General features: G+C 42.5%; 2 protein-coding genes across 2 annotated transcripts; both read right to left on the bottom strand.

Annotated features, from left to right (window-relative positions):
- Positions 1 to 314: 314 nt before the first annotated feature.
- Positions 315 to 1,208, bottom strand: LOC123511119 (piggyBac transposable element-derived protein 3-like). Its single transcript, XM_045266740.1, has one exon. It carries the CDS (start codon positions 1,206 to 1,208, stop codon positions 315 to 317), a length of 894 nt encoding a protein of 297 aa, XP_045122675.1.
- Positions 1,209 to 2,760: 1,552 nt separating this feature from the next.
- Positions 2,761 to 6,478, bottom strand: LOC123511117. Its single transcript, XM_045266739.1, has 2 exons — positions 4,773 to 6,478; positions 2,761 to 4,546 (listed from the first exon to the last, which is right to left on the bottom strand). Exons 1-2 carry the CDS (start codon positions 6,476 to 6,478, stop codon positions 2,761 to 2,763), a joined length of 3,492 nt encoding a protein of 1,163 aa, XP_045122674.1.
- Between the last annotated feature and the right edge of the window lie 18,051 nt (positions 6,479 to 24,529).

The following is a 24,529-nucleotide window of genomic DNA, read 5'->3' as shown; positions in this document are numbered from 1 at the left end:
GGCCTTATTCTATAATTATATTACTCCACAAAAGTGCATAAATAAATAAATGAATTAATTATTAAAAATTTTCCTTGTTCTCCAATAGCAATTGCAATTTTTACTTATAAAGTACTTAGGTGTGAAATTCATAGAAGCAATTTTTTGTTGCATTGCAACAGAGATGTATCCCACAATGACTACAGATTGATATTGGGCGTGATTCTACCCCTTTCTTGGAGCATACCTCACACCTTTTTTTCCCTATGAATTTTGGCCAGTGAATGCCAGTGTTGCTGAGCCTAACAGATAGAGGTATACTGTAGTCAGTTTTTCTACGCCTTGGGGGCGTAGAAAGAACGTTCCTTTGAATATGTTAGAAGTCCTTGGGCTAGGTCTCTTCGAAAGTCTAGGAATGGAAGAGATCCATGACTTTCCTTGTACACAACATAAGCATTGACAATGCACATATCTAGAAGACCCCAAAAGATTCTGTGCCACCATTTCATGCTCTCCCTGTTTGTACCATAAAGTTGTCGAAGCATATCATGCTTATCTACACCACCCATGTTGTCATTATAGTCCTTCACTACTTGTGGGCAAGGGACTATTGCCTTCTTTCCGTCTTTTTCTGTCCTCTTCACAGTTGTGGCTTCAATTCCATGGTAGTTGGATGCCATGAGTACTGCTTTCTTGTCCATCCATTTATAAACAGTTAGGCCATTGGGTGTGGACCTATAATCAAACTGTCCTCTTTTTAGTTCCTTGTCACCTGCCAGGATAGGGAAATCCTTTCTTATCTGTCTCACAGTTCCACAGGCTTGAATCTTGAGGCCATGCAAGACTTCCAGGAGGGGAAAAGAGGTAAAGTAAATATCAAAGAAAAGTTTGTGGTTTTTGTTATGGAGATGTTCAGTCAGTTTGAGAACTACCTCTCCACCTAATCCAAATTCTTTCCTCATGTTAGGATCATTGTTTTCTCCTTTTCCAGTGCATATATCAAACTTGAAAACATAGCCAGCGTTATCAGCAAGACACCACACTTTATATCCCCTCTTGATGGGCTTCATGGGGTTATACTGTTTCAAAGAGGATCTCTCTTTGAAGCGAATCATTGATTCATCAACACTGATATGCTCTCCAGGAGATCTGATATTTTCAATTTTTTTATTCAGGCTTTCAACCAGTGGTCGTAGTTTGTAAAGTTTGTCCTTTTTCTTGGGGTCCATCTTTTGGTTGTCATTCAGGCGTAGGTTACTAAGAATTTTGCAAAATCTGTCACGTGACATTGCTTTCTGAATAGGTCTAACTCCCAGGTCCTCTCCTGCAGCCCAAAAATTTCGCACTCTTCACTGAAAGTTGGGATTTCTTGACCATTTGTGCTTGTAGACAATCCTTCCTGATCAGGGTGTTCCTGGTTTGTAGCCACACCGCCTTTGCATTGGGCTGCATCACTTTCACTATCAGCTGTAGCATATGGCTCAGATGTTAGACAGATGGACCTGGGTTGATCAGGGTCATCTAAAAATTCTCCGTCTTCATCTTCTTCTACTTCTGTGTCTGTGTCATAATCTGAGGGAAGGTCCTCTAAAACCTCCAATATTCGCTTTTCATCTAGTCGTTGTCTTCCAGCCATGTTGGTGTCTGAAATACAAATAATTTTACTCACACACACACACACACACACACACACACACACACACACACACACACACATATATATATATATATATATATATATATATATATATATATATATATATATATATATATATATATATATATATATATATCAGCTGATCTTCACTACACCTGTTGTATAGTATTTACAGTGGCCTGGGCAGGTAGTGTGGACTCATTTTTTTTTTTCCCATGAAATCAATTAGTAAGTGTGGGATTGAAGAGAAACACAGAGCGGCTGGACGTGGGTATAATGACAGCAAGTGTACAGTAAGCTGGCCGGCGTCTCACTGCCGCCTCCACTGAATGCGTCCTTGAGCCTGGCTCGCAGTTGCCAGCTCTCTCAAGAAACTAAAACTCCTACATCTCCCCCTCAAGATTGTAAGGAGAACAAACATAATCTTAAGACAATGGAAAAAAAGAAAAAACTAAACTGACCAGTCCACAGAACAAAACAAAAAGTAATTATGGTGTCACATAGTCCTCTAACCACCTCGGTCGAACCCTGTGCCTTGGCCGTCGTGGCGGCGGGGGTGAAGGTGCTTCTGGTGTGAGTGGTTGCGGCTCGAGTGTTCCTACCGGGGCGAGCGGCTCTCGCGGTGAGGCGAGCGGCTCTCGCGGTGAGGCGGGCGGCTCTTGCTGTGGTGGGACCTCTTTCAAGTGGCCGCGCGTGCGTATGGATATGCGACCACTCCCGTCCATTCTTACCGCGTACTGGCGGTAAGGGTGGACCTCGACGACGGTACCAGACTTGCTCCATACCTTGCTAGTCTGGTCTTGAACCCACACACGGGCTCCTGGCTGCAGACGACGTCGTCGACGGCGCTGGCCCGGGCTCTGTTGGCGTATTTCCTCGTGACGCTGCGCCATCTGAGTCTCCCTCTCTTCCAGGGTCTGCTGCCAGTCTTGCTTGACCTTGTAGTTCTGCTTGGCTGTGGGGACTCCGTCTCTCAGCTGTCTGCCTGTCGTTAACTGTGCGGGGGACATGTTTACCCCCCCGCAGCGGGGTGTTGAGGTATTGGAGGAGAGCCAGCGACACTTTGTCGTTGTCTAGGCTGCCGCTGGTCCCCGTGTTGTCTCGCAACATCCTCTTGGCTGTCTTCACGGCCGCCTCGGCGCGGCCATTAGATTGGGGTACTGAGCGGATGAGAGACGGGTCGCGACTCCCCACCTCTTGAGGAATGCAGTCATTTCCCCACTCACTAGGTTTGTACCTCCATCAGTAGAGAGCTGCTCTGGGGCCCCCCATCTGGTGAAGAAGTGCCTCAGGTGCTTCATGATTTTACCGGAATGGGCACCCGAGGGTAGATGCGCCACCTCCAGCCACCCCGTGAGTCTGTCAGCGTATACCAGGTAAGTTTGACCTCCCAGTTGGAATAAGTCTGCCACCGTCTGCTGGAAGGGGTAATCGGGAGATGGCGTGAGGATAAGGGGCTCAGGCAGTTGTGAAGGCGCGTTGGCGTCACAGGTGTTGCACATGGCCCGATGATGCTGCAGATCACCCTCTATCCCAGGCCAATACACTGTTTGCCTGGCCCTCCTCAGCATGGAGTTGAGGCCTTGATGGCTGGCATGAAGACTGGTGGCTACTCGTTGACGTAGAACATCAGGGATGACGAGTCGCACACATCCCTGGTCATAGGTATAGGTGACTAGGCCACGGGACACTGCCAGTCTGTCCCGTACGCTGTAAAAGGGGCGTAAGCAGGCGAGCTCCTGTGACTTGTGGGGCCGCCAGTCGCCGCTGCACACTCTTGAAACCAGCGACTGGTATGTGGGGTCCTCAAGCGCCACTTGCAACACCATCTCTTCATCGATGGTGGTACACCCGCTCAAGTCAAGGGCGGCTACCGCAGCTGCGGACATAGCTGCGGCGATAGCGACGTCTTGATCCTCATCCACCTCGTCCGGGGCAGCCTTGGCTGAGGGATACCTGGATAGGAAGTCGGCTGCTGCGTTGTTTTTACCTGGCAGGAAGCGCATGGTGAACTTATATTGCAGGGTCCGTTCCTTAAGCCTGAAGAGCCGGGGATTGGCGATGTCCTTTAGGGCCCTGTCACCAAATAACTTAACCAGGGGACGGTGATCCGTGGCGATGACCAGGTTGGGGCATCCCAGGAGGAAAAGCCGGGCCTTACGCAGGCACCACGCCACCGCCAAGGCCTCTCCCTCCACTGGCGCGTATCCTGCCTCGGCCTGAGTGAGGTGCCGACTGCCACATAACGCCAGGCGCCACCCTCCCTTGCAGCAGAGGGGAGCGTCGGCTGGCGGGCAAGAGCAGTACTGTTGCATCACCACGAACCCAATGCCGTCCTTGCACCAGTCCGTGATGGCGATAGTGGGCCGGGTCTTGTCGTAATATGCCAGCCCCTGCTTGGCTAGCTGACAGACGACCTCTTTCACTTGCGTGAATGTCTTGTGAAGGCACTCGTCCCAGTAGACGCCCTTACCTGCTGGCTTCTTGAGCAGGTCCCTGAAAGGCGACATGAGTGGGGCAGTGGCCAGAAAAGGCGCCAGCTGGTTTATGAAGCCAAACCAGGAGCGCACGTCTGTGATCGATGGCTTGTCGGGCATCTTGAAGTCCCTGACGGCGGAGAGGCGCTCTTCAGTCGGCTTGTACGTGTCCCAGGCCAAGTGGTAACCGACGAAGTCGACCTCCCTCTGGCAGAAGCGAAACTTCTCCGGTTTCAGTGTTACTCCGGCCTTGGCACACACCTCCAAAAAATCGTAGACGTGCCAGAAGGCACCCTCCACGCCTGTGTCGTAGAGGAGCGTGTCGTCGACACACTTGTGCTTCCGTGGCAGGTCGATGATGGCATCATCGAACCTTTTGGTGTATGCATCCCCCGCTGCGCAGTGTCCCATGGGCGTCCTGCAGTATTGGTACCTGCCCACGGTGTAATGAAGGTAGTGAGGCGTCTACTCTCCTCATCCAGCTCCACCTGGTGGAACCCCCAGTGTGCGTCTGCCACAGTTTTGTAGGTGTGGGCCGGGATCCCAGAGGCCATATCGAATGGTGCAGGCGTGTGGTGAGTCTCCCGCTGGCAGCACGCGTTGAGCTTCTGGAAGTCTACAGTGCGGCGTGGCTTACCAGACTTCTTCGCGACCACTACCATCCTGGCACACCACTCTGTGGCCTCTCCTGCAGGGACAGGACGGATAACGCCTTTCCGAACGTCCTCATCCAGCTGCCGCTTGACCTCTGCTTCCCAGTGCTTCGGAACGGAGGCGGGGGTGTGGCAGGCATAGGGGTTGCGTCAGGGGACAGGTGGATGTGATGAGGGGGTCCCGCCATGACTGGCAGGGGATACTGGTCGGTGTCGAAGGTCGATGTCGAGAAATGCCCGAGAAGCCACTCCTGTAGCATTGGCACGTTCTCCTCCAGAGGCGAAAGCGGCATGGTGGCTGGTCTGGGTGGCGCGGCAGGCGGTCTGGGTGGTGGCGGGCTGGCACCGCTGCCGCTCTCGCCGCCCACGCTCGCCACCTCCCTGAGTGGAGGCTGCGGGAAGTCCGCGTGTACCAGACCCAGATCCCTGCAGGCGTCGAGAGACAAGTAGATCTTTTCCACCGACTTCACGAAGTACACATCCTGCTGGGTAGAGTGGCCAGGGATGCTAAAGTGGCATGTCGTGGCACCCAAGGTGGGCAGGTTAATGCCGGCGAGGTCGCGCAAGCCGGCGCGCCCCCGCAACTGCCTGGGTGCGAGGCCCAGAATCTTCAACAGCGTGGGGCCAGCCACACACACCTGCGCACCTGTGTCCGCGATGGCTGTGGTGGGGTGCTGTGGGCCGCCCTCCGGTCCAGAGACGAGGACCTGAAGCTTTGGCTGGCGCGTTATTCTGGCGGTTGCCACCACCGCACTGGCCACTGCGTCCTTCCTTGCAGGCTTCCTTCCCCCTTTGCACACTGCTTGGAAGTGGCCCAGCTTTCCACAGGCACGGCACGTGGCGTCAGCTGCGGGGCAGGATGCCCTGCCAGGTTGGTGCCGCTTGCCGCAGTAACCACAAAGGCGATGGCGGGCTTCTCTGGGGCCAGCCGCGGCGATGACGTCATCCTCACTCGTGGCGCCAAGCGAGGCGTCACTAGCAGCAGCCTCGGGGTGGCGGTTTGGCGGGAAAGCGTGAGCGTCTCTCTGAGCCGCCTCAAACGCCACACAATATGACCGAAGACTGTCGACGTCTCTAAGCTTTACGTGGCACTGAAAGACCTCGCGTCGTAGGGCTGGGTCACGCAGCCCAGCGATGAGCTTTCGCACTAGCATAAAATCACTCAGATCCTTGTCACAGTCCGGGCACTGAAAAACACAGTCAAGCACCATCTGGGAGCACTTGGTAAAGTAATCACTCACTGATTCTCCCAGGGCCTGCTTAACACCAAAAAAATTTGACCACTGCACTGCCTGGTTCGCTGTACGTAGTACCAACCTGCTGACGTTTTCCAGGGCCTCATCAGCGGAAGTGGCGTCCCACTGAGCCTTAGGGTACCTGGCGTCGAGCGCTTTCTGTAGCTCAGGGGCGCACAAAAGGCGGATGTAACGTGCGGCGTCTCCTTTGCCGACAGCGTTGAGTTCGATCCAGTCTTCTAAGGATCGACGCCAGGTCCTAAAGTCTGCTGCAGACATGTCTAGGTCACACTTGTCCAGCCCAGCCGTACTGAAGACCTTGCGTCTTGGCGTTCCCATTGTTGCAACATCTCGTTGCAAGGCTGCAATGGCTCCCTGCTGGGATAGCAGGAACGTCTGAGCCTGTGCTAGGAAGCCTGCTCCCTCCCTCCTTCTTCCAGAAGCGGCAGGGAATCGCGGACGTCTTGGAGTGGTCATCGTGGACGTAGGAAGACTGCTATTCACTGCGCCATGTGGGATTGAAGAGAAACACAGAGCGGCTGGGCGTGGGTATAATGACAGCAAGTGTACAGTAAGCTGGCCGGCGTCTCACTGCCGCCCAGGGTTGCCAGATGGTCGTCATGAGTTGACGGCCAAATTTCACCCTCACTCACGGCCAAATTTTTGTCAATTTAGGCCAAATTTCAGAAAAAATCGGCCACGCAAAAATATTATAAGCAATAAAAGGTTTCACAGTAAAACGTGTAAAATAAAGTCACGTACCGAATATACAACACATGATTTTATGAAGTTACTATAGAGGCTCATAGACAAAATAAGAATAAGGAAATTATTATTTCAATACTCACCAATTGTAGGTCTAAGTTCTAGTTGAAATATGCCAGTACATCATCCTGTTCTTCCTGGCCTGTCGTAGTACTAATATACATGTTGGCAGAGTTGAAGAGTTCCACTTCCACTTAGGGATTTCATGCAAAAGATATCCAAGACTCGATGGAAGTTTATCAAATGCTTTTCAACACAAAGAGATAATGAGTGGCAAACACACTTGTTTAGCTGACAATATGATGATTGCTGTCTCACTCTGGACCACACAGAGTTGTGCTCTCCTGTCATTGAGGATGCGCCATCACTTGCGAATCCCACACAGTCAGGCAGCGTTAAGCCGATCTTTTCGAGTAAAGTGCATAGTGCTAAGAATATATCACTGCCTGTAGCACTAACAATTGGCATCAAACCTACAAACTCTGTTGCAATTTTGCATCTGGACTCACTGAAATACCTAATTACAACACATACATGTTTGTTTACTGACAAATTTGTTGCCTCGTCAATAAGCACAGAGAATTTCTTACCCTTTACATCCTCCTTTAATTCCTCCAACAAGGCAGGAGAGACAACTTTAGAAATCAGCTTAGTGCACTTGGTACGATGAAGCTTGATATTTTGCAATTCACTTCCTCTTCCATTTCTTCTGATTATCTCTCCGAGATGGTCGACACTAGCTGTACTACAATGGCATGAAATAGCTAGCTCTAGTTCAACTCGCTTCTTCTCCTCATCTTTGCGCTCTTGTGGAGAGAACATTTCTGGCAGTCCTTTGCAGCCTGACGCAGCTTTCACTCTACTTTCATGCGATGTTAGTTTTGCAAAGTTTGCAAAATGCATTTTCACTTCCATCACTTGCCCTCTTGACCCACACAAACTTCTCTTCCCATGATGAATTGTATTTTCTGCCACTGTCGTAACGCTCTTTCCATTTTGAAGAGGTCATGCTTTTTCAGGTAATGGAAAAAACTGAACAAATTCACGCTTGTCACGACTGAGAATTACAGACGTTCTTACTATGGAGACAGGGAAGGACCACTGCTGGGATATTGCTGCTGCTGCTGCTGCTACGTCTCGTATTCTTGTTCACGCGACACGTATAGATCCGGTTCCATACTAGTATCATAGTACGTTTGGTTTCTATTTGGCGATGTAGACCTGCCGATATCGGTAAATAGACCAATTTTTGCCGCTATTTATTAATTTCGGCCAAATTGGGATCGGAAATCGGCCAAATTGCTTGGCCGTAGAAATTCCCGTTCTCTACGGCCAAACATCACCGTTCACGGCCAAATTTCACAAATTTGGCCGAAAAAACGGCCATCTGGCAACCCTGCTGCCGCCTCCACTGAATGCGTCCTTGAGCCTGGCTCGCAGTTGCCAGCTCTGTCAAGAAACTAAAACTCCTACAGTAAGGAATAATGAGTGAAAAAGATATCCCATCCAAATGCAGACATGAGAATAGAGAAGAGGCTGATGATGACTATGTCGGTGAGGGAGAACGCGTATTCGAAGGGTTCGATACGACGACAACTTCACTACTTAAGAGAGTGTCAAATATTGAATGTAAAGTAGATAAACTGATAAAGGAGAAGATGGAAATGAAAGAGAATAAAGAACAGGAAATGGAGTTTATAAGACTGAGAGAAAGGATAAGAAAAGTGGAAGAAAATGAAGCTAGGCTAAGAGCGAAAAACGAAGAACTAAAAAAGGAAGTAGCTAACTACAAGAAGCAGATGGAAGAAGGACTCGGTAAAGCCGAGAAAGAAAAGGAGAAGCTGAAAGATCTAGTAAACAAGGAAGAGGAAAGAGTACAGAACGTGATTAAAAAAGAAGTACAAGCATGGAGAGTCCAAGATAAGAAAGATAAGGCTGATTTTCAGGAGGTGATTCAAGAACAACTTAAAGAAAAGAAGAAAATATGACAAACAAAATGATAGGAGTCCTCAAGACAAAAGAAAATCTAGTTAGAGAAATTGCAGAAAAAAGAAGAGTGTAGTCGTATTTGGAATAAAAGAAAAAATATAAAATATAGACCAAAAGAGAAAAAGAAGAAATGAAATCAGTCAAAGACCTACTGAAGAATCTAAACGACGAAGATAGGCAGAACTTGGAAGAGGAAGTAGAAGAAATAAACAGAATGGGACCATATCAAGAAGGAAAAACGAGACCAATTAAAATACTACTAAAATCACAAGCAGCAACAGAAGAAATATTATATAGAACAACAAAACTTAGAGAAACAGAAGGCTGCAAGGATATCTATATAAAGAAAAATAGAAATGAGGAAGAAAGGAAGAGATACAATGAACTGGCAGCAGCAGTAAGGAAAAGAATAATGAAAGGTCAGAAGAGGAGAAGAAGGCATTTTTTTGGAGAATTCTAGGAGACAGGATAAGGAAATGGTATATAAACGAGAAGGAAGAGAAAAAGTGGAACAAGTTTAACTAAAAATGATAAAGGCAAAAGACTAAAAATGATGTATACGAACATAGACGGGGTTTTATCAAGTAAATTAGAATTAAGAGATTACATAAGGAAAGAAAATCCAGATATTGTATGCCTGGCTGAAACAAAACTAAATGAGGCAATCATAATAGATTTGGATAATAGGTATAATGTATGGAGAAGAGACAGAGTGGGTAAAGGAGGAGGAGGAGTCATGATAATGTTAAGGAAGGAGATAGTGATAAACCAAGTGGAATGTGGGGAAGGAAAAGCAGAAGTATTGTATATTAAGATGCATATTAATAAAAAAGAGTTAACAATCATTGTAACATATGTGCCACCAAAAACAAATTCATGGACCAATCAAGAATATAAAGACATGATAGATGACACAATAAGGAGTCTAATGAGAATCGTTAAAGAAAGGAGAAAAGTGATATTAGTAGGAGATTTCAACTGTAAAGAAGTGGACTGGGAAAATTATGAAAGTGGTATGGGGGAAGAAGCCTGGGAGAAAGATTCTTGAACCTAATGATAGACAATATGATGGACCAGAGAGTAAAGGAATGCACAAGATTCAGAGGAAACGACGAGCCGGCGAGATTGGACCTAGTTTTTACAAGGGGTATACAAATGAATGATGATATAAGATATAAGTGCCCATTGGGAAAGAGTGACCATGCAATATTAGAAATAGATATAGAAGAGGAAAGGAAGATAGAGACGATTCATACAAAGGAGACCGATTAAATTACAGAAAGGCTGATATTGAGAATCTCAAGAACTATTTTAAAAACGTAGACTGGGAGGAGATGGAAAACTCAGAGACAATGCAAGACAAATATAACTTATTTTTGGAAATATACAAAACAGGAGTCAGGGAATATGTCCCAAAATATAGACCAAAAGAAGAAGGAAAGAAAGATTGGTTTAATGCAAGGTGTGCTAGGGCAAAGGAGAAAAGAGATGGAGCATGGAAAAGGTGGAGGAGAAATAGAAATCCAACAAACAAGGAAAACTTCAAGGCAGCGAGAAATGAATATGTTAAGGTGAGGAAGGAAGAGGAAAAGAACTTCGAAAAGGACATTGTCGAAAAATGTAAGGAGCAACCAAAATTGTTCTATAGATTCATAAATGGAAAAATTAGGCAAAAAGAAACAATAGAAAGGTTAAAAGGAGAGAACGGGATGGTGGAAGACCCAAAAGTATGGCAGAACTATTAAATAAAAAATTCCAGGAGGTCTTTACTAAAGAATCCAAATTTGAGAGGCCACAGGGTAATGGAGAGACAATCTATATGAAAGAGATTAAAGTAACCAAGCTTGAAATAAAAGAGTTAATGAAGGAACTGGATGAAGAGAAGGCAATGGGACCAGATGAAGTCTCAGGCAGAATACTGAAAGAATGTAGGGAAGAACTAGCAAGTCCTATATACAACATCATAAAATGCTCAATAGAAAATGGAACAGTACCAGTAGAATGGAAAAGAGCTGAGGTGGTTCCCATATATAAGAGCGGAAGGAAAGAAGAACCTTTAAATTACAGACCGGTATCACTAACTAGTGTAATATGCAAGATGTGTGAAAGAATAATAAAGAAACAATGGATCGAGTTCCTTGAAGACAACAAATTAATATCAAATAGCCAATTTGGTTTTAGAAAAGACGGTCTTGTGTAACTAATTTATTGAGTTTCTATTCTAGAATAGTTGATAGAGTACAAGAGAGAGGATGGGTTGACTGCATTTATTTGGATTTAAAAAAGGCGTTTGACAAAGTGCCACATGCAAGATTACTATGGAAGTTAGAGGAGAAGGGTGGCTTAAAAGGAAGCACATTGAGATGGATAGAAAATTATTTGAGGGGGAGAGAAATAAGGACAGTAGTTAAAGATATGAAGTCCAAGTGGAGAGCAGTAGAAAGCGGAGTGCCACAGGGGTCAGTATTGGCACCAATACTTTTCCTCATTTATATTAACGACATGCCAGAAGGAGTGAACAGCTACATAAATTTGTTTGCAGATGATACGAAACTGTGCAGAGTTATAAAGCAAAAGGAGGATTGTGAAATACTGCAAGAAGACCTAAATAAGATCTGGGAATGGAGTAAAAGTGGGAAATGGAATTCAATGTGAACAAAAGCCATGTCATGGAAATGGGAAAGAGTGAAAGACGACCTGTGGGAATCTATAAGATGGGAGATGGAGTAGAACTGGAGAAAGTTAAAAGGAAAAGGACTTAGGAGTGACGATGGAAGAAAACAATCAACCAGTAAGCCATATTGATAGAATTTTTAGAGAAACATATAATTTGCTAAGGAATATTGGAGTAGCATTTCACTACATGGACAAAGAAATGATGAAGAAATTGATAAGTACTATAATAAGACCCAGATTGGAATATGCAGGAGTAGTGTGGACCCCTCATAAAAAGAAACACATAAGGAAATTGGAGAGGCTACAAAAATGGCTACAAGAATGGTTCCAGAATTTGAAGGGATGACATATGAGGAGAGACTAAAGGCTATGGATCTACCAACCTTGGAACAAAGAAGGAGAGAGGAGACCTGATACAAGTCTATAAATTGATCAACGGAATGGACCAAGTGGATAATGAGAAACTGATCCTGCGAGAAGAATATGACATCCGAAGCACAAGATCGCATAGTAAAAAGCTGAGAAAGGAAGATGTCTGAGAGATATTAAAAATATAGTTTCCGCAGAGATGTATTGAGACGTGGAACAGTTTAAATGAAGAAGTAGTGTCTGCAAAGAGTGTGCACACTTTTAAAGTAAGATTGGATAAGTGTAGATATGGAGACGGGGCCACACGAGCATAAAAGCCCAGGCCCTGTAAAACTACAACTAGGTAAATACAACTAGGTAAATACACACACACTGCAAGCTATACATGTATTTTATAGTTAAGTAATGTAATATGTCTACTGCATGTTGTATCATACTCAATACAAGAGTTACCCCTATAGAGTAATTTATTTTTACGATACAGGAAGCCTACTCGTGTTTTCTATATCACAATGTATTGGTAACTAGAGAGAGAGAGAGAGAGAGAGAGAGAGAGAGAGAGAGAGAGAGAGAGAGAGAGAGAGAGAGAGAGAGAGAGAGAAAAAACATTCAATAATTCTTAGATAATATTTTGGCACTGTCCGGTAATAATTTGGCACTGGTAAAAGATTCTTTGGCACTAATTCTCAATTATTACTAAAATACATGAAAATAGGCTAGGTACCAATACGCGATTTCCTACGTTCGTAATTTATAATCCTTTCGCAGTTTCAAATTCTACATAATACCCTAAATGACAACTGGCTTCCTGTCGGGAATTGAGATAATAATCTATGTTTTCAATAATAATAATAATAACATGTATATGCATAGTTTTGTACATTCTGTGTGTTCCTGACACACTAAAGATAAAACTGGCAAAGTATCATGATGTAACTCACCATTGCATTAGTAGAGGAGGGTCTAAAAGTGAGGAGAAATGGAGGCATGATCACTTCCCAGAAAAGGTCTTCTGCTTGTGTTATTGTGCGCCACGATGTTGCTGAAGTTGTTGGATTCGCAATCCAGTCCGTCACTGTGAGGGAACTGAATATCCCCACAGGTCTTTCGTCACCTTGCATACAACCATAAAAATTCTACGGCCATAAATATAAGCCGGGAACCGTAGATCTTGTCAGGCGTCAAAGGTTTAAATATTGCAAATTTTTCTGAATATGTTCTTGAGAACCAGAGTGTTATCATGAGTGACCTTAATGCCAGGCATAAGGAATTAAGAAGTCATCTCACTACCAATGCTAATGGTGTGCGCTGGAAGGCTTTCCTTGACACCACAAATACAGCTGTGCTCACTGAGGAACATGCACCCACATATGTACAAGGAGGCAGACTTGACTATGTAGCCCTTATCAATATGCCAACAGTACTGCCAAAACCATTCTTGTGAAGTATTTGCTGAGTGACCACTTCACCCTGGAAATAACCTTACCCATGCAGTTGGTCCTGGCAGTGCCTGATGGTGCCACCATCCAGGATGGTGGGCCTCGTCATCCATGAGGTGGTGTGGTACTCTGTCATGAAGATCTCTTTCACTAACGCAGAGGCCACTGTACGATGGACTGCTGCACACCATCGAGGGATTCATCACGACTCCAAGGGTTCTGGCAAGGATCCATGCTCCACGCTGCTGGACTTATGCTGCCAACCTTGTGATTCTGAACTGCTAACAGATGCTCGCTGCCTACCAGAGACGTTGGCAACCCAGCAGATACAGAGTCACGAGATGCCATGGTTACCGTGGCTCGACATCTCACAAATTTGCGGCAGTAGGAAAGGAAGAAGTCCTGGGTCTCCTCCCTGGACCGGGTGTGCTGGACCCAGTCCCTCTGGGAGATGTGGCACCACATCAACAGTGTCCAGGGCAAGTCCAGGCGACAGGTGTGTGATCCTGATCCTGCAGGCTGGGCATGACAGCTTGTCCTGCTGTGGAAGGAAGCCTCATCCTTCTCTGGCCTTCCTGTGGAACACCAAGAGGCACTCAATCAGCAAAGCCCACAAAGGATGGAGATGATATGCCACAGTGTTTCTCTACTGGACGACACCTGTGTGGTGTGCCTATCACGCATGATGAACTCCTCTCAGCTGTCAAATTGGGCAAGTCAGCAGCTCCTGGCAAGGATGGCATCACCTATGATATCTTCAATGCTCTCCTGGAGTTAAAGGTAGACAACCCCATCTTAGACTTATTTAACATGTCTCTCACCACAGGCAAGCTTCCCCACTCCTGGAAACCAGCCATTATCATCCCATTACCCAAAGGTGATGGAACCTCTTGCCCTATTTCTCTCACCAGCTGTCTGTGTAAGATGATGGAATGGGTAATATTGAACAGGCTTATATATAAGGTGGGCTATGTACTCTCTGGCAATGTATATGGTTTCCTAAAAGATCACTCTACAAGTCATTGTTTTGTTGAGTGCCTTATAAATAAGGATGCTATCCGCAGAGCTTTCATTGATCTCAAGGGTGCCTTTGACAGGGCCAACAAAGATGTTATTATGGAGGAACTCATTCTCAAAGGTGTCAAAGGTAGATTATTAGGATGGATCAGGGACTGCTTGTACAACAGAACAGCAAAGGTTTGGTTTCAAGGTGCATTATCCTCTGAGGAAGTCTTTAAGCTTGGAACACCACAGTCCAGTGCTTTTCAATGTTTTAATGGACAAAATTCCATGTTGTTGCTTCCTGCAGGGCACCCAGGTCCTCATCTATGCTGATGATATACTCCTCCACTGCCCCACACCCAAGATTTACCAGTTAGCTTTGTCACAACTGGCAGCGTTGTGTGTCCAAATGGGACTTGTGATTTATGAATGTAAAACAAAATTTCGAGCTAAATGGAAGGTCTCTCGACCGCCCACTGTAAATAATGCTCCCATCCTTAGAATTCAGATGAGTTCAGATGGGCTGTAGAAAGTCTCTCCAAACCATCCACTATGTTCGAGACCTGTCTGCCACGGCTAGCACCATTTCGGCTGCTAGAAAACAGGAGCCTGGGGGCTGGCATTCTAGTCCTAAGGGTGTTCTATATATCTATCGTACGGTCCCTCATTGACTATGCAGTATGCAGCCCCTGTTTTAATACAGTTTAGTGCCACCCAGATTCATTCCCTGGAGCTTGTTCAGAATGAAACCATGAGGATAATTTTTGGGATGCGCCAGGACTGCATGGATTGAGGTCCTCAAAGTTGAACTGCACCTGCTGAGTATTATGTATAGGATACAGGAAATTACTTGTTGTACTGTTGGTCAGATGCTCTTCACGTGCTCTGACTCTCTGAAGGGATCACTGATCCCTCTGGATGATGATCCTCAGACTCCTACAACTTAATCCATACCTCAGGAAGTGTAGGTGTAGCCGAGGCCTGTATTAACGTTGTTATGTCACCACTCCAACCCGCCTGGAACCCTCACTTTGTCAGTGTAGATATTCACTCTCTGCATCATCCCAAGAGGTGAGAGGTTCTTTCAATTATGTCTATCGACTTCTACCTTTTCTTCTTGCTGGAAGGTTGTCTACATTCAGCCTGTTCCTAATCCTTCAAACTACCATTCTATAGCCATAATCTCTTGCTTCTCGAAAGCTTTTGAATCAATTCTCAATAATAAGATTCTTAAACATCTGTCACTTCACAATCTTCTATCTGATTGCCAGTAAGGCTTTTGCCAAGGTTGCTCTACTTCTGGCTTTCCTTACTGAGTCTTGGTCATCATCTTTTAGAGATTTCAGTGAAACTTTTGCTGTTGCGATAGACATAAAAAATTTCTAATAGAGTCTGGCACAAACCTTTGATTTCAAAACTGCCCTCCTATGGTTTCTATCCTTCTCTCTGCAACTTTATCTAAAGTTTCCTTTCCAACCATTCTATTAGAGCTGTGGTAGATGGCCACTGCTCTTCTCCTAAATCTATTAACAGTGGTGTTCCTCAAGGTTTTGTCCTATCACCCACTCTTTCTATTATTCATTAATAACCTTCTTAACCAAACTTCTTGCCCTATCCGCTCCTACACCGATGATACCACATCCTTTCAGATATGACCAACGCTCCAGGAAGTTAACAGATCACACTGGAACGCCACAGAATACCTGACTTTTGATCTTTCTAAGATTTCCGATTGTGGCAGAGAAAACTTAGTAGTTTTCAATGCCTCAAAAACTCAATTCCTCTATCTATCAACTCGATACAACCTTCCAGACAGCAACTATCCCCTCTTCTTCAATGACACTCAAGTATCTCCCTCTTCCACACTGAATATCCTCAGTCTGTCCTTTACTAATAATCTTAACTTGAAAACTTCACATCCTCATCTCATGTTGAAAGAGCTTCCATGAAGTTTGGCGTTCTGAGGCGTCTCTGCCAGTTTTTGTCACCCATCCAACTGCTTACTCTGTACAAGGGCCTTATTCGTCCTTGTATGGAGTACTCTTCACATGTTTGGGGGGGTTCCACTCACACAGTTTTATTAGATGGGGTGGAATGAAAGGCTTTTCGTCTCATCAACTCCCCTCTTCTGACTGACTGTCTTCAGCCTCTTTCTCACTACCAAAATGTTGGATATCTCTTTCTATCTTTTATCGCTATTTGCATGCTAACTGTTCTACTGATCTTGCTAGCTGTATGCTTCCCATCCTCCTGCAACCTCACTGCACAAGGTTTTCTTATTCCTCTCATCCTTATCCCAGCAAACATTGAATTTTACTTCAGCAACCCACCGCCATTGCTGGAGAGGCTACACATGAGATATGCAAAGATCAAGGTACCGGCAGTGATGCTTTGTTCTCGGTACAGGTGTCCCGTGATATAGTGTGGCTGTGACAAAGTGTTTAGATGCGGCTTCTGCGCATGCGCGGCCCGTGAGTAGATGACGCCGCGACTGCTGTGACAAAGTGTGGCATGGAAGCATCCAACGGGATTATGGAGAAGGTAAGTGTGCTTAATGTGTACATTTACGACACAATTATATATCTGAGTGTTGCATGTTCAATAAAGAATATTGTGTGTTGGGAAAAGTACGCCATTGTGAAGCAAGAAACGTATAATTGGTGTTTGAATAGTGATGGGGCCATGACTGCACGGAAAAACGGCTCATTTTGGCATTATTATTGCATATTTGGATGTTGTTTGTGTGTAAATAGACTGAAAATTTAATATTCAATGTAGTATATTATTGCAAGTGTAGTAAACAAAGCGAGCCATGCTATGATGAAAGTATTTCTTATTCTCAACACAACGTCTTCATGCCATGCATGTCAAGGAACAAGCTCAGATTGGCATTATTGTGGCATATTGATGCATTGTTTGTATGGAAATAGTTAGGGCATTCAGTGTTTAATGTATCTTATGCCTGTATGTGCAGTAAAAAGAAGAGTGGATGAGAGATGAGGAAATGTGAGATGACGCGCGTCAAAAAATGTTTGATGGGCGTGATCCACAGAGTTAAATGCAACTGTGGACAAACCACTGTGTTGTGTTAGTTGGTGGTAAGTTTTTTGGATTGCAGTATGAGAGGGATGCGATGTTTTGCATGTTTGGAGATCCATGCCTGTGGAGATCATCGTAGTAAAGATATGTGAAAAATAACTTAGAGGACAGTTGGGGAGAAATTAAAGGCTAAAGATATTAAAGTATTCAGTGAAATAGAAATGAAAATAGCAGCTGGAAGAAGTCTTTTGGGATAAGAGTAAAAGCAAGTACATGGCGGATGGTTAAGATGAAGGAGAACATTGAAGGGAAGAGGGCTTATATGAGAAAATATTGCAAAGAAGTGTCAAAAATGAAAATGTAAAAAAACAGTGTTGATCTTTGAACATGAAAGTGAAAGATGAGAGTGGATGAGATGTTTGGTGGAAAGCTAAGTGTACAAAAATCAGTGACAATATTAAGTTGTTCCAGATGTAGAAAAAAAAAAAAAAAAAAAAGGGCGGGGGAGGGAAGAACATGATATATGAGACTAAAGAGTATACAATTCTTGCAAGCAGTAAGAAATAATTGTTGTTTGTGTGTTAAAGTCAGATTTTTTAAAGTAATGAAATGAGAGAAGAAATAATAAGTGTCATGTAGCTCTATATAGAAGCACATGGAATGACTGCATTGATGTTGAAATATGGTGAAGTTATAGGAGACTGAATAATTCTGATTGTGTAAACTGGCATGGAAACAAAAGTATTAGTGTACCTGATGAGTGGATGGAGACAGTTATTCTAAATCTACATCAAGGGAAGGGTTGTAGAGATATGTAGAAGTTACAAGGATGTACGTAAGTTTGTTTATTGTCTCCCCCAAAAAATGTGAAAATCTTAACTATAAAAGTGGATTTATGCATCTGAGATCAGTGGGAGGTAAACACTATGAGATGGATAGAGACAATATAAAGTTGTGAATGGTATCAGATCATGAATAGAAGAAAACAAAAGAGACTTACATATACATAATGAGTGAATTTTACCTAATATAGACCTGGATGTGAAATAGGGCACAGTGGTATAGTGGGTGCTTGTTGTGGAAGTGACTGATGTGACAGGAATGTAGAGTGATGAGATGAGAGGGTGAGAGTAAAAGAAGATTGTAAGATGTTTGTGGCATCTGTGCAAGTAGTGTGTATCATGGAGTGGTGAAAAGTAATCTCGTAGGGTACTATATTATCACAATGAAAGATGAAGCTGAAGAGATTTAAACAATTTATACATGACCAATACTACTAACGATCATATTGAAAGATAAAGCTGAAAAGTGCTAAAGAATTTATATGTGATCAAAATTAGACGTACTACGAACAGGAGATGCAAGATAAAAAAAAAATAGGAATACAGTGGTGCCTCAGGATATGAGCATCTCGGCTTATGAGCAATTCAAGTTGTCAGCACAAGATACACACACACACACAGTGCGTAGTGTAGTGGTTAGCACACTCAGCTCACAACTGAAGGAGTCTGGGTTTGAGTCATGGGAGCGGCGAGACAAATGGGCAACCCTCTTAATGTGTTCACTTTGCAGTAAAATAAGTATGGGATGTAATTTGAGAGGTTGTGGCCTCACGTTCCTAGTGTGTGGAGTGTGATGTGTGCTCTTGGTCCTACTTGAAGACCAGTCCATGAGCTCAGAGCCTGCTCCGTAATGGGGAAGACTAACTGGTTGACCAGCAGGCGACTGTGAGTGTGAACACACACACACACACACACACACGAGACGCAGCAGAGGAAGGACTCTCTCTCTCTCTCTCTCTCTCTCTCTCTCTCTCTCTCTCTCTCTCTCTTATATATATATATATATATATATATATATATATATATATATATATATATATATATATATATATATATATATATATATATATATATATATATATATATATATATATATATATATATATATATATATATATATATATATATATATGATATATATATATATATATATATTCACTATTTGATAGAGTCTTAACTATCGAACGTAAATTAGATAAATTGATAAAGGAGAGTATGGGAATGAAAGAGAATGAAGAACAGGATAAAGAGCTCCAGAAATTGAAAGAAAGGATAAAAAGAGTGGAAGAAAACGAAACTAGGCTAAGAACCGAAAATGAAGAATTAAAAGTCCAAATAGCGAACTATAAGAAATTGATGGAAGAAGGACTCGGTAAAGCCGAGAAAGAAAAAGAAAAGCTAACACATCACACACACACACACACACACACACACACACACACACACACACACACACACAAGCATGGAGAATCCAAGATAAGAAAGACAAGGAATCATTTCAAGAAGTATTTCAAGAACAGTTAAAAGAAAGAGATGAAAATATGACAAGCAAAATGATAGGAGTCCTCAAGAAAAAAGAAAATTTAGTAAGAGAAATTGCGGAAAAAAAGAAGAGTGTAATTATTTTTGGACTGAAAGAAAAAAATGTTAAATATAGACCAAGAAGGGAAAAAGACGAAATGAAATCAGTAAAAGACCTACTAAAACATCTGAATGACGAGGATAGACAGAACTTAGAAGAGGAAGTAGAAGAAATCCATAGAATGGGACCATATCAAGAAGGAACAGTGAGACCAATTAAGATATTACTAAAATCACAAGCAGCAGCAGAAGAAGTACTATATAGAAAAACGAAACTCAGAGAAACAGAAGGTTGCAAAGATATATATATATAAGAAAAATAGAAACGAGGAGGAAAGGAAGAGACACAATGAACTGGTGGCAGAAGCAAGAGAAAAAATAATGAAAGGTCAGAGGAGGAGAAGAAGGCATTTTTGGAGAATTATAGGAGACAGGATAAGGAAATGGTATATAAAAGAGAAAGAAGAGAAAAGAATGGAGCAAGTTTAACTAAAAATGATAAGAACAAGAGATTAAAAATGATGTATACAAACATAGATGGGATTTTATCTAGTAAATTAGAATTAAGAGATTACATAAAGAAAGAAGAACCAGATATTGTATGCCTGGTGGAAACAAAGTTAAATGAGGCAATAAAATAGACATAGATAAAAGGTATAATATATGGAGGAGAGAGAGAGGGTAAAGGAGGAGGAGGAGTCATGATGATGTTAAGGAAGGAGATAGTGGTAAATCAAGTGGGGTTTGGGGAAGGAAAATCAGAAATACTGTATGTTAAGATGCATATTAACAAAAGGAGTTAAAATCACTGGAACATATGTGCCACCAAAACAAACTCATGGACTAACCAAGAATATAGAGACATGATAGATGACACAATAAGGAGTCTTACAAGAATCATTAAGGAAAGGAGAAAAGTGATATTGATAGGAGATTTCAACTGTAAGGAGGTAGACTGGGAAAATTATGAAAGTGGTATGGGGGAAGATGCCTGGGAGATAGATTCCTGAACCTAATGATAGATAATTTGATGGTCCAAAGAGTAAAGGAAAACACAAGATTCAGAGGAAACGACGAGCCGGCAAGATTAGACCTAGTTTTTACAAGGGATATACCAGTTAACGATGATATAAGATACAAGTGCCCATTGGGAAAGAGTGACCATGTAATATTAGAGATGGATATAGAAGAAGGAAAGGAAGATAGAGATGAATCATACAAAGGAGACCGATTAAATTACAGAAAGGCTGATATTGAGAATCTCAAGAACTATTTTAAAACGTAAACTGGGAGGAGATGGAAAACTCATTAACGGTTCAAGAGAAATATAACTTATTTTTGGAAATATACAAAACTGGGGTCAGGGAATATGTTCCGAAATATAGACCTAAAGAAGAAGGAAAGAAAGATTGGTTTAATGCAAGGTGTGCTAGGGCAAAGGAGAAACGAGATGGAGCATGGAAAAGGTGGAGAAGAAACAGAAATCCAGAAAATAAGGAAAACTTCAAAACAGCAAGAAATGAATATGCTAAGGTGAGAAAGGAAGAAGAAAAGAACTATGAAAAGGACATTGTCGAAAAATGTAAGGAACAACCAAAATTGTTCTACAGATTCATAAATGGAAAAATAAGACAAAAAGAAACAATAGAAAGGTTAAAAGGAGAGAACGGAATGGTGGAAGACCCAAAAAGTATGGCAGAACTGTTAAATAGTAAATTTCATGAGGTCTTTACTAAGGAATCCAAATTTGAAAGACCACAGGGTAATAGAGAGACTGTCTATATGAAAGAGATTAAAGTAACCAAGCTTGAAATAAAAAGTTGATGACGGAATTGGATGAGGAAAAGGCAATGGGACCGGATGAAGTCTCAGGCAGAATACTGAAAGAATGTAGGGAAGAACTAGCAAGTCCAATCTACAACATCATAAAATGCTCAATAGAAAATGGAACAGTGCCAGTGGAGTGGAAAAGAGCTGAGGTGGTTCCCATATATAAGAGCGGAAGGAAGGAAGAACCTTTAAATTACAGGCCGGTATCACTAACTAGTGTAATATGCAAGATGTGTGAAAAAGTAATAAAGAAGCAATGGATCGAGTTTCTTGAAGACAACAAAATATTATCAAATAGCCAATTTGGTTTTAGAAAAGGTCGGTCATGTGTGACAAATTTATTGAGTTTCTACTCTAGAATAGTTGATAAAGTACAAGAGAGAGAGGATGGATTGACTGTATTTATTTAGATCTAAAAAAGGCTTTTGATAAAGTGCCACATGAAAGATTACTATGGAAGTTAGAGGAGAAGGGTGGCTTAAAAGGAAGCACATTGAGATGGATGAAGAATTACTTAAGGGGGAGAGAAATAAGGATGATAGTTAAAGATATGAAGTCCAAGTGGAGAACAGTAGACAGCGGAGTGCCACAGGGGTCAGTATTGGCACCAATACTTTTCTCGTATATATAAATGACATGCCAGAGAGAGTGAACAGCTACATAAATCTGTTTGCGGACGATGCGAAACTGTGCAGAGTCATTAAACAAAAGAGGATTGTGAAATACTACAGGAAGACTTAAACAAGATCTGGAAATGGAGCAAAAAATGGGAGATGGAATTCAATGTGGACAAAAGCCATGTCATGGAAATGGGAAAAAGTGAAAGACGACCAGTGGGAATCTATAAGATGGGAGATGGAGTAGAACTAGAAAAAGTAAAAAAGGAAAAGGACTTGGGAGTGACAATGGAAGAAAATAATCAACCGGTTAGCCATATTGATAGAATTTTCAGAGAGATGTATAATTTGCTAAGGAATATTGGAGTAGCATTTCACTATATGGACAAGGAAATGATGAAGAAATTGATAAGTACTAAAATAAGACCTAGATTGGAATATGCAGGAGTTGTGTGGACTCCCCATAAAAGAAACACATAAGAAAATTAGAGAGACTACAAAAATGGCTACAAGAATGGTTCCAGAATTTAAAGGGATGGCATATGAGGAGAGACTAAAGGCAATGGATCTACCAACCTTGGAGCAGAGAAGAGAGAGGGATCTGATACAAGTTTATAAATTGATTAACGGAATGGATGAAGTGGATAATGAGAAACTGATCCTGAGAGAAGAATATGACTTTAGAAGCACAAGATCGCATAGTAAGAAACTAAGGAAGGGACGATGTCTGAGAGATGTTAAAAAATTTAGTTTCCCGCAAAGATGTGTTGAGACTTGGAACAGTTTGAGTGAGGAAGTGGTATCAGCAAAGAGTGTACATAGTTTTAAAGAAAAATTGGATAAGTGTAGATATGGAGACGGGACCACACGAGCATAAAGCCCAGGCCCTGTAAAACTACAACTAGATAAACACAACTAGGTAAATACACACACACACACACAGACGGGACCATACGAGCATAAAGCCCAGGCCCTGTAAAACTACAACTAGGTAAATACACACACACACACACACACACACCACACACACGCACTGAAACCTCGGTTACTGAATGTCTCTCTTTTTGAGTAAATTGATTAGAAAAAAAAAAAAAAAAAATTCTAGCTTAAAATTACCTCAGGTGTCATAGATTAATCCATTTCTTGATCCCAGTGGTATGACTTCGAGAGCAACTTGGCGCGCACCCTGTGCTCCCTGCAGCACACATCCTTTTCAAAATATTTTTATACCTCAGCTGAAATAAACAAAGGATGGTTGTTGCTGTAGTAGCGGCGTCTAACTTACAATAAGACGGCATACGCTGATCTTCCTGACAAAGTTTATCATGCATCACTAACTGTCATTGGGATGAAGCATCTCTGTGTTGCAATCAGTTGTCATCAGGAATATCAGTGTATGCTGTTTTGTCAGTTAGACACCTTTACTATGGCAATGGTGACCCTTTGTTTATTCCAGCTTAGGGGTACACAAAAAATGTTTGATACAGGATGTATGGTGCAGGGAGTGCAGGGTGCGTGTCGTGTTGCTCTCACAAACGCAGCACTAGAATCAAGAGATGGATGAATCTATTTTCAGTTAACTCCTATGGGGGTAAATTGTTTTGGAATTTGAAGAATTTGGTTGACAAACAGTCTTCAGGAACAAATTAAGTTTGGAAACTGAGGTGCCACTGTATTGGCTTATTTTCTTATTTTTTAGGGCAAGTGTTTATACAGGTTCTTACAGTAAATAGTGGAAAAATCTTGAATTGTTTCAAGATAATGAGATGACAATCACACACACATTCACAATACTACACTCAAACATGCTCTGTACACCATTCTCTCCAAGGGTTTATTGTCTTAAGAGATAAACGGGGACTCGAACTCCTATTTATCTGTCAATCTCTAATGTGGCAGTCAACCCTTATCTTTTAGTCTGTCTCCTTTCCTCTTAAATATATCCCTATATATCTATTATTCAGAACTTCATTCCATATTACATGACATATTCATTCCTCAACCTTGAAACTATCAACACTACAATACTTTACACACTACATAAAAACCAAAAAATGTGACTTAGCATAAGACAAGGTTTATCAAAATTTAATGTTAAATCGTGGTGCAGCATTCAGCCCATCATGGCCTTTTGCGTATTGTGACTTTTTAATATAAAAAAATAAATTGTATAATACCAACACATGTTCTTAAGTAACTTTGTAAATAATTCAAGAATCATGCATTATTTACTGTAATGCAGTATGTATGTATGTGTGTGTGGATATATATATATATATATATATATATATATATATATATATATATATATATATATATATATATATAGAGAGAGAGAGAGAGAGAGAGAGAGAGAGAGAGAGAGAGAGAGAGAGAGAG

This window comes from Portunus trituberculatus, chromosome 31 (genome assembly GCF_017591435.1).
Source record: "Portunus trituberculatus isolate SZX2019 chromosome 31, ASM1759143v1, whole genome shotgun sequence".
Taxonomy (NCBI): Eukaryota; Metazoa; Arthropoda; class Malacostraca; order Decapoda; family Portunidae; genus Portunus; species Portunus trituberculatus.
This window is presented reverse-complemented; position numbering and strand designations above follow the sequence as displayed.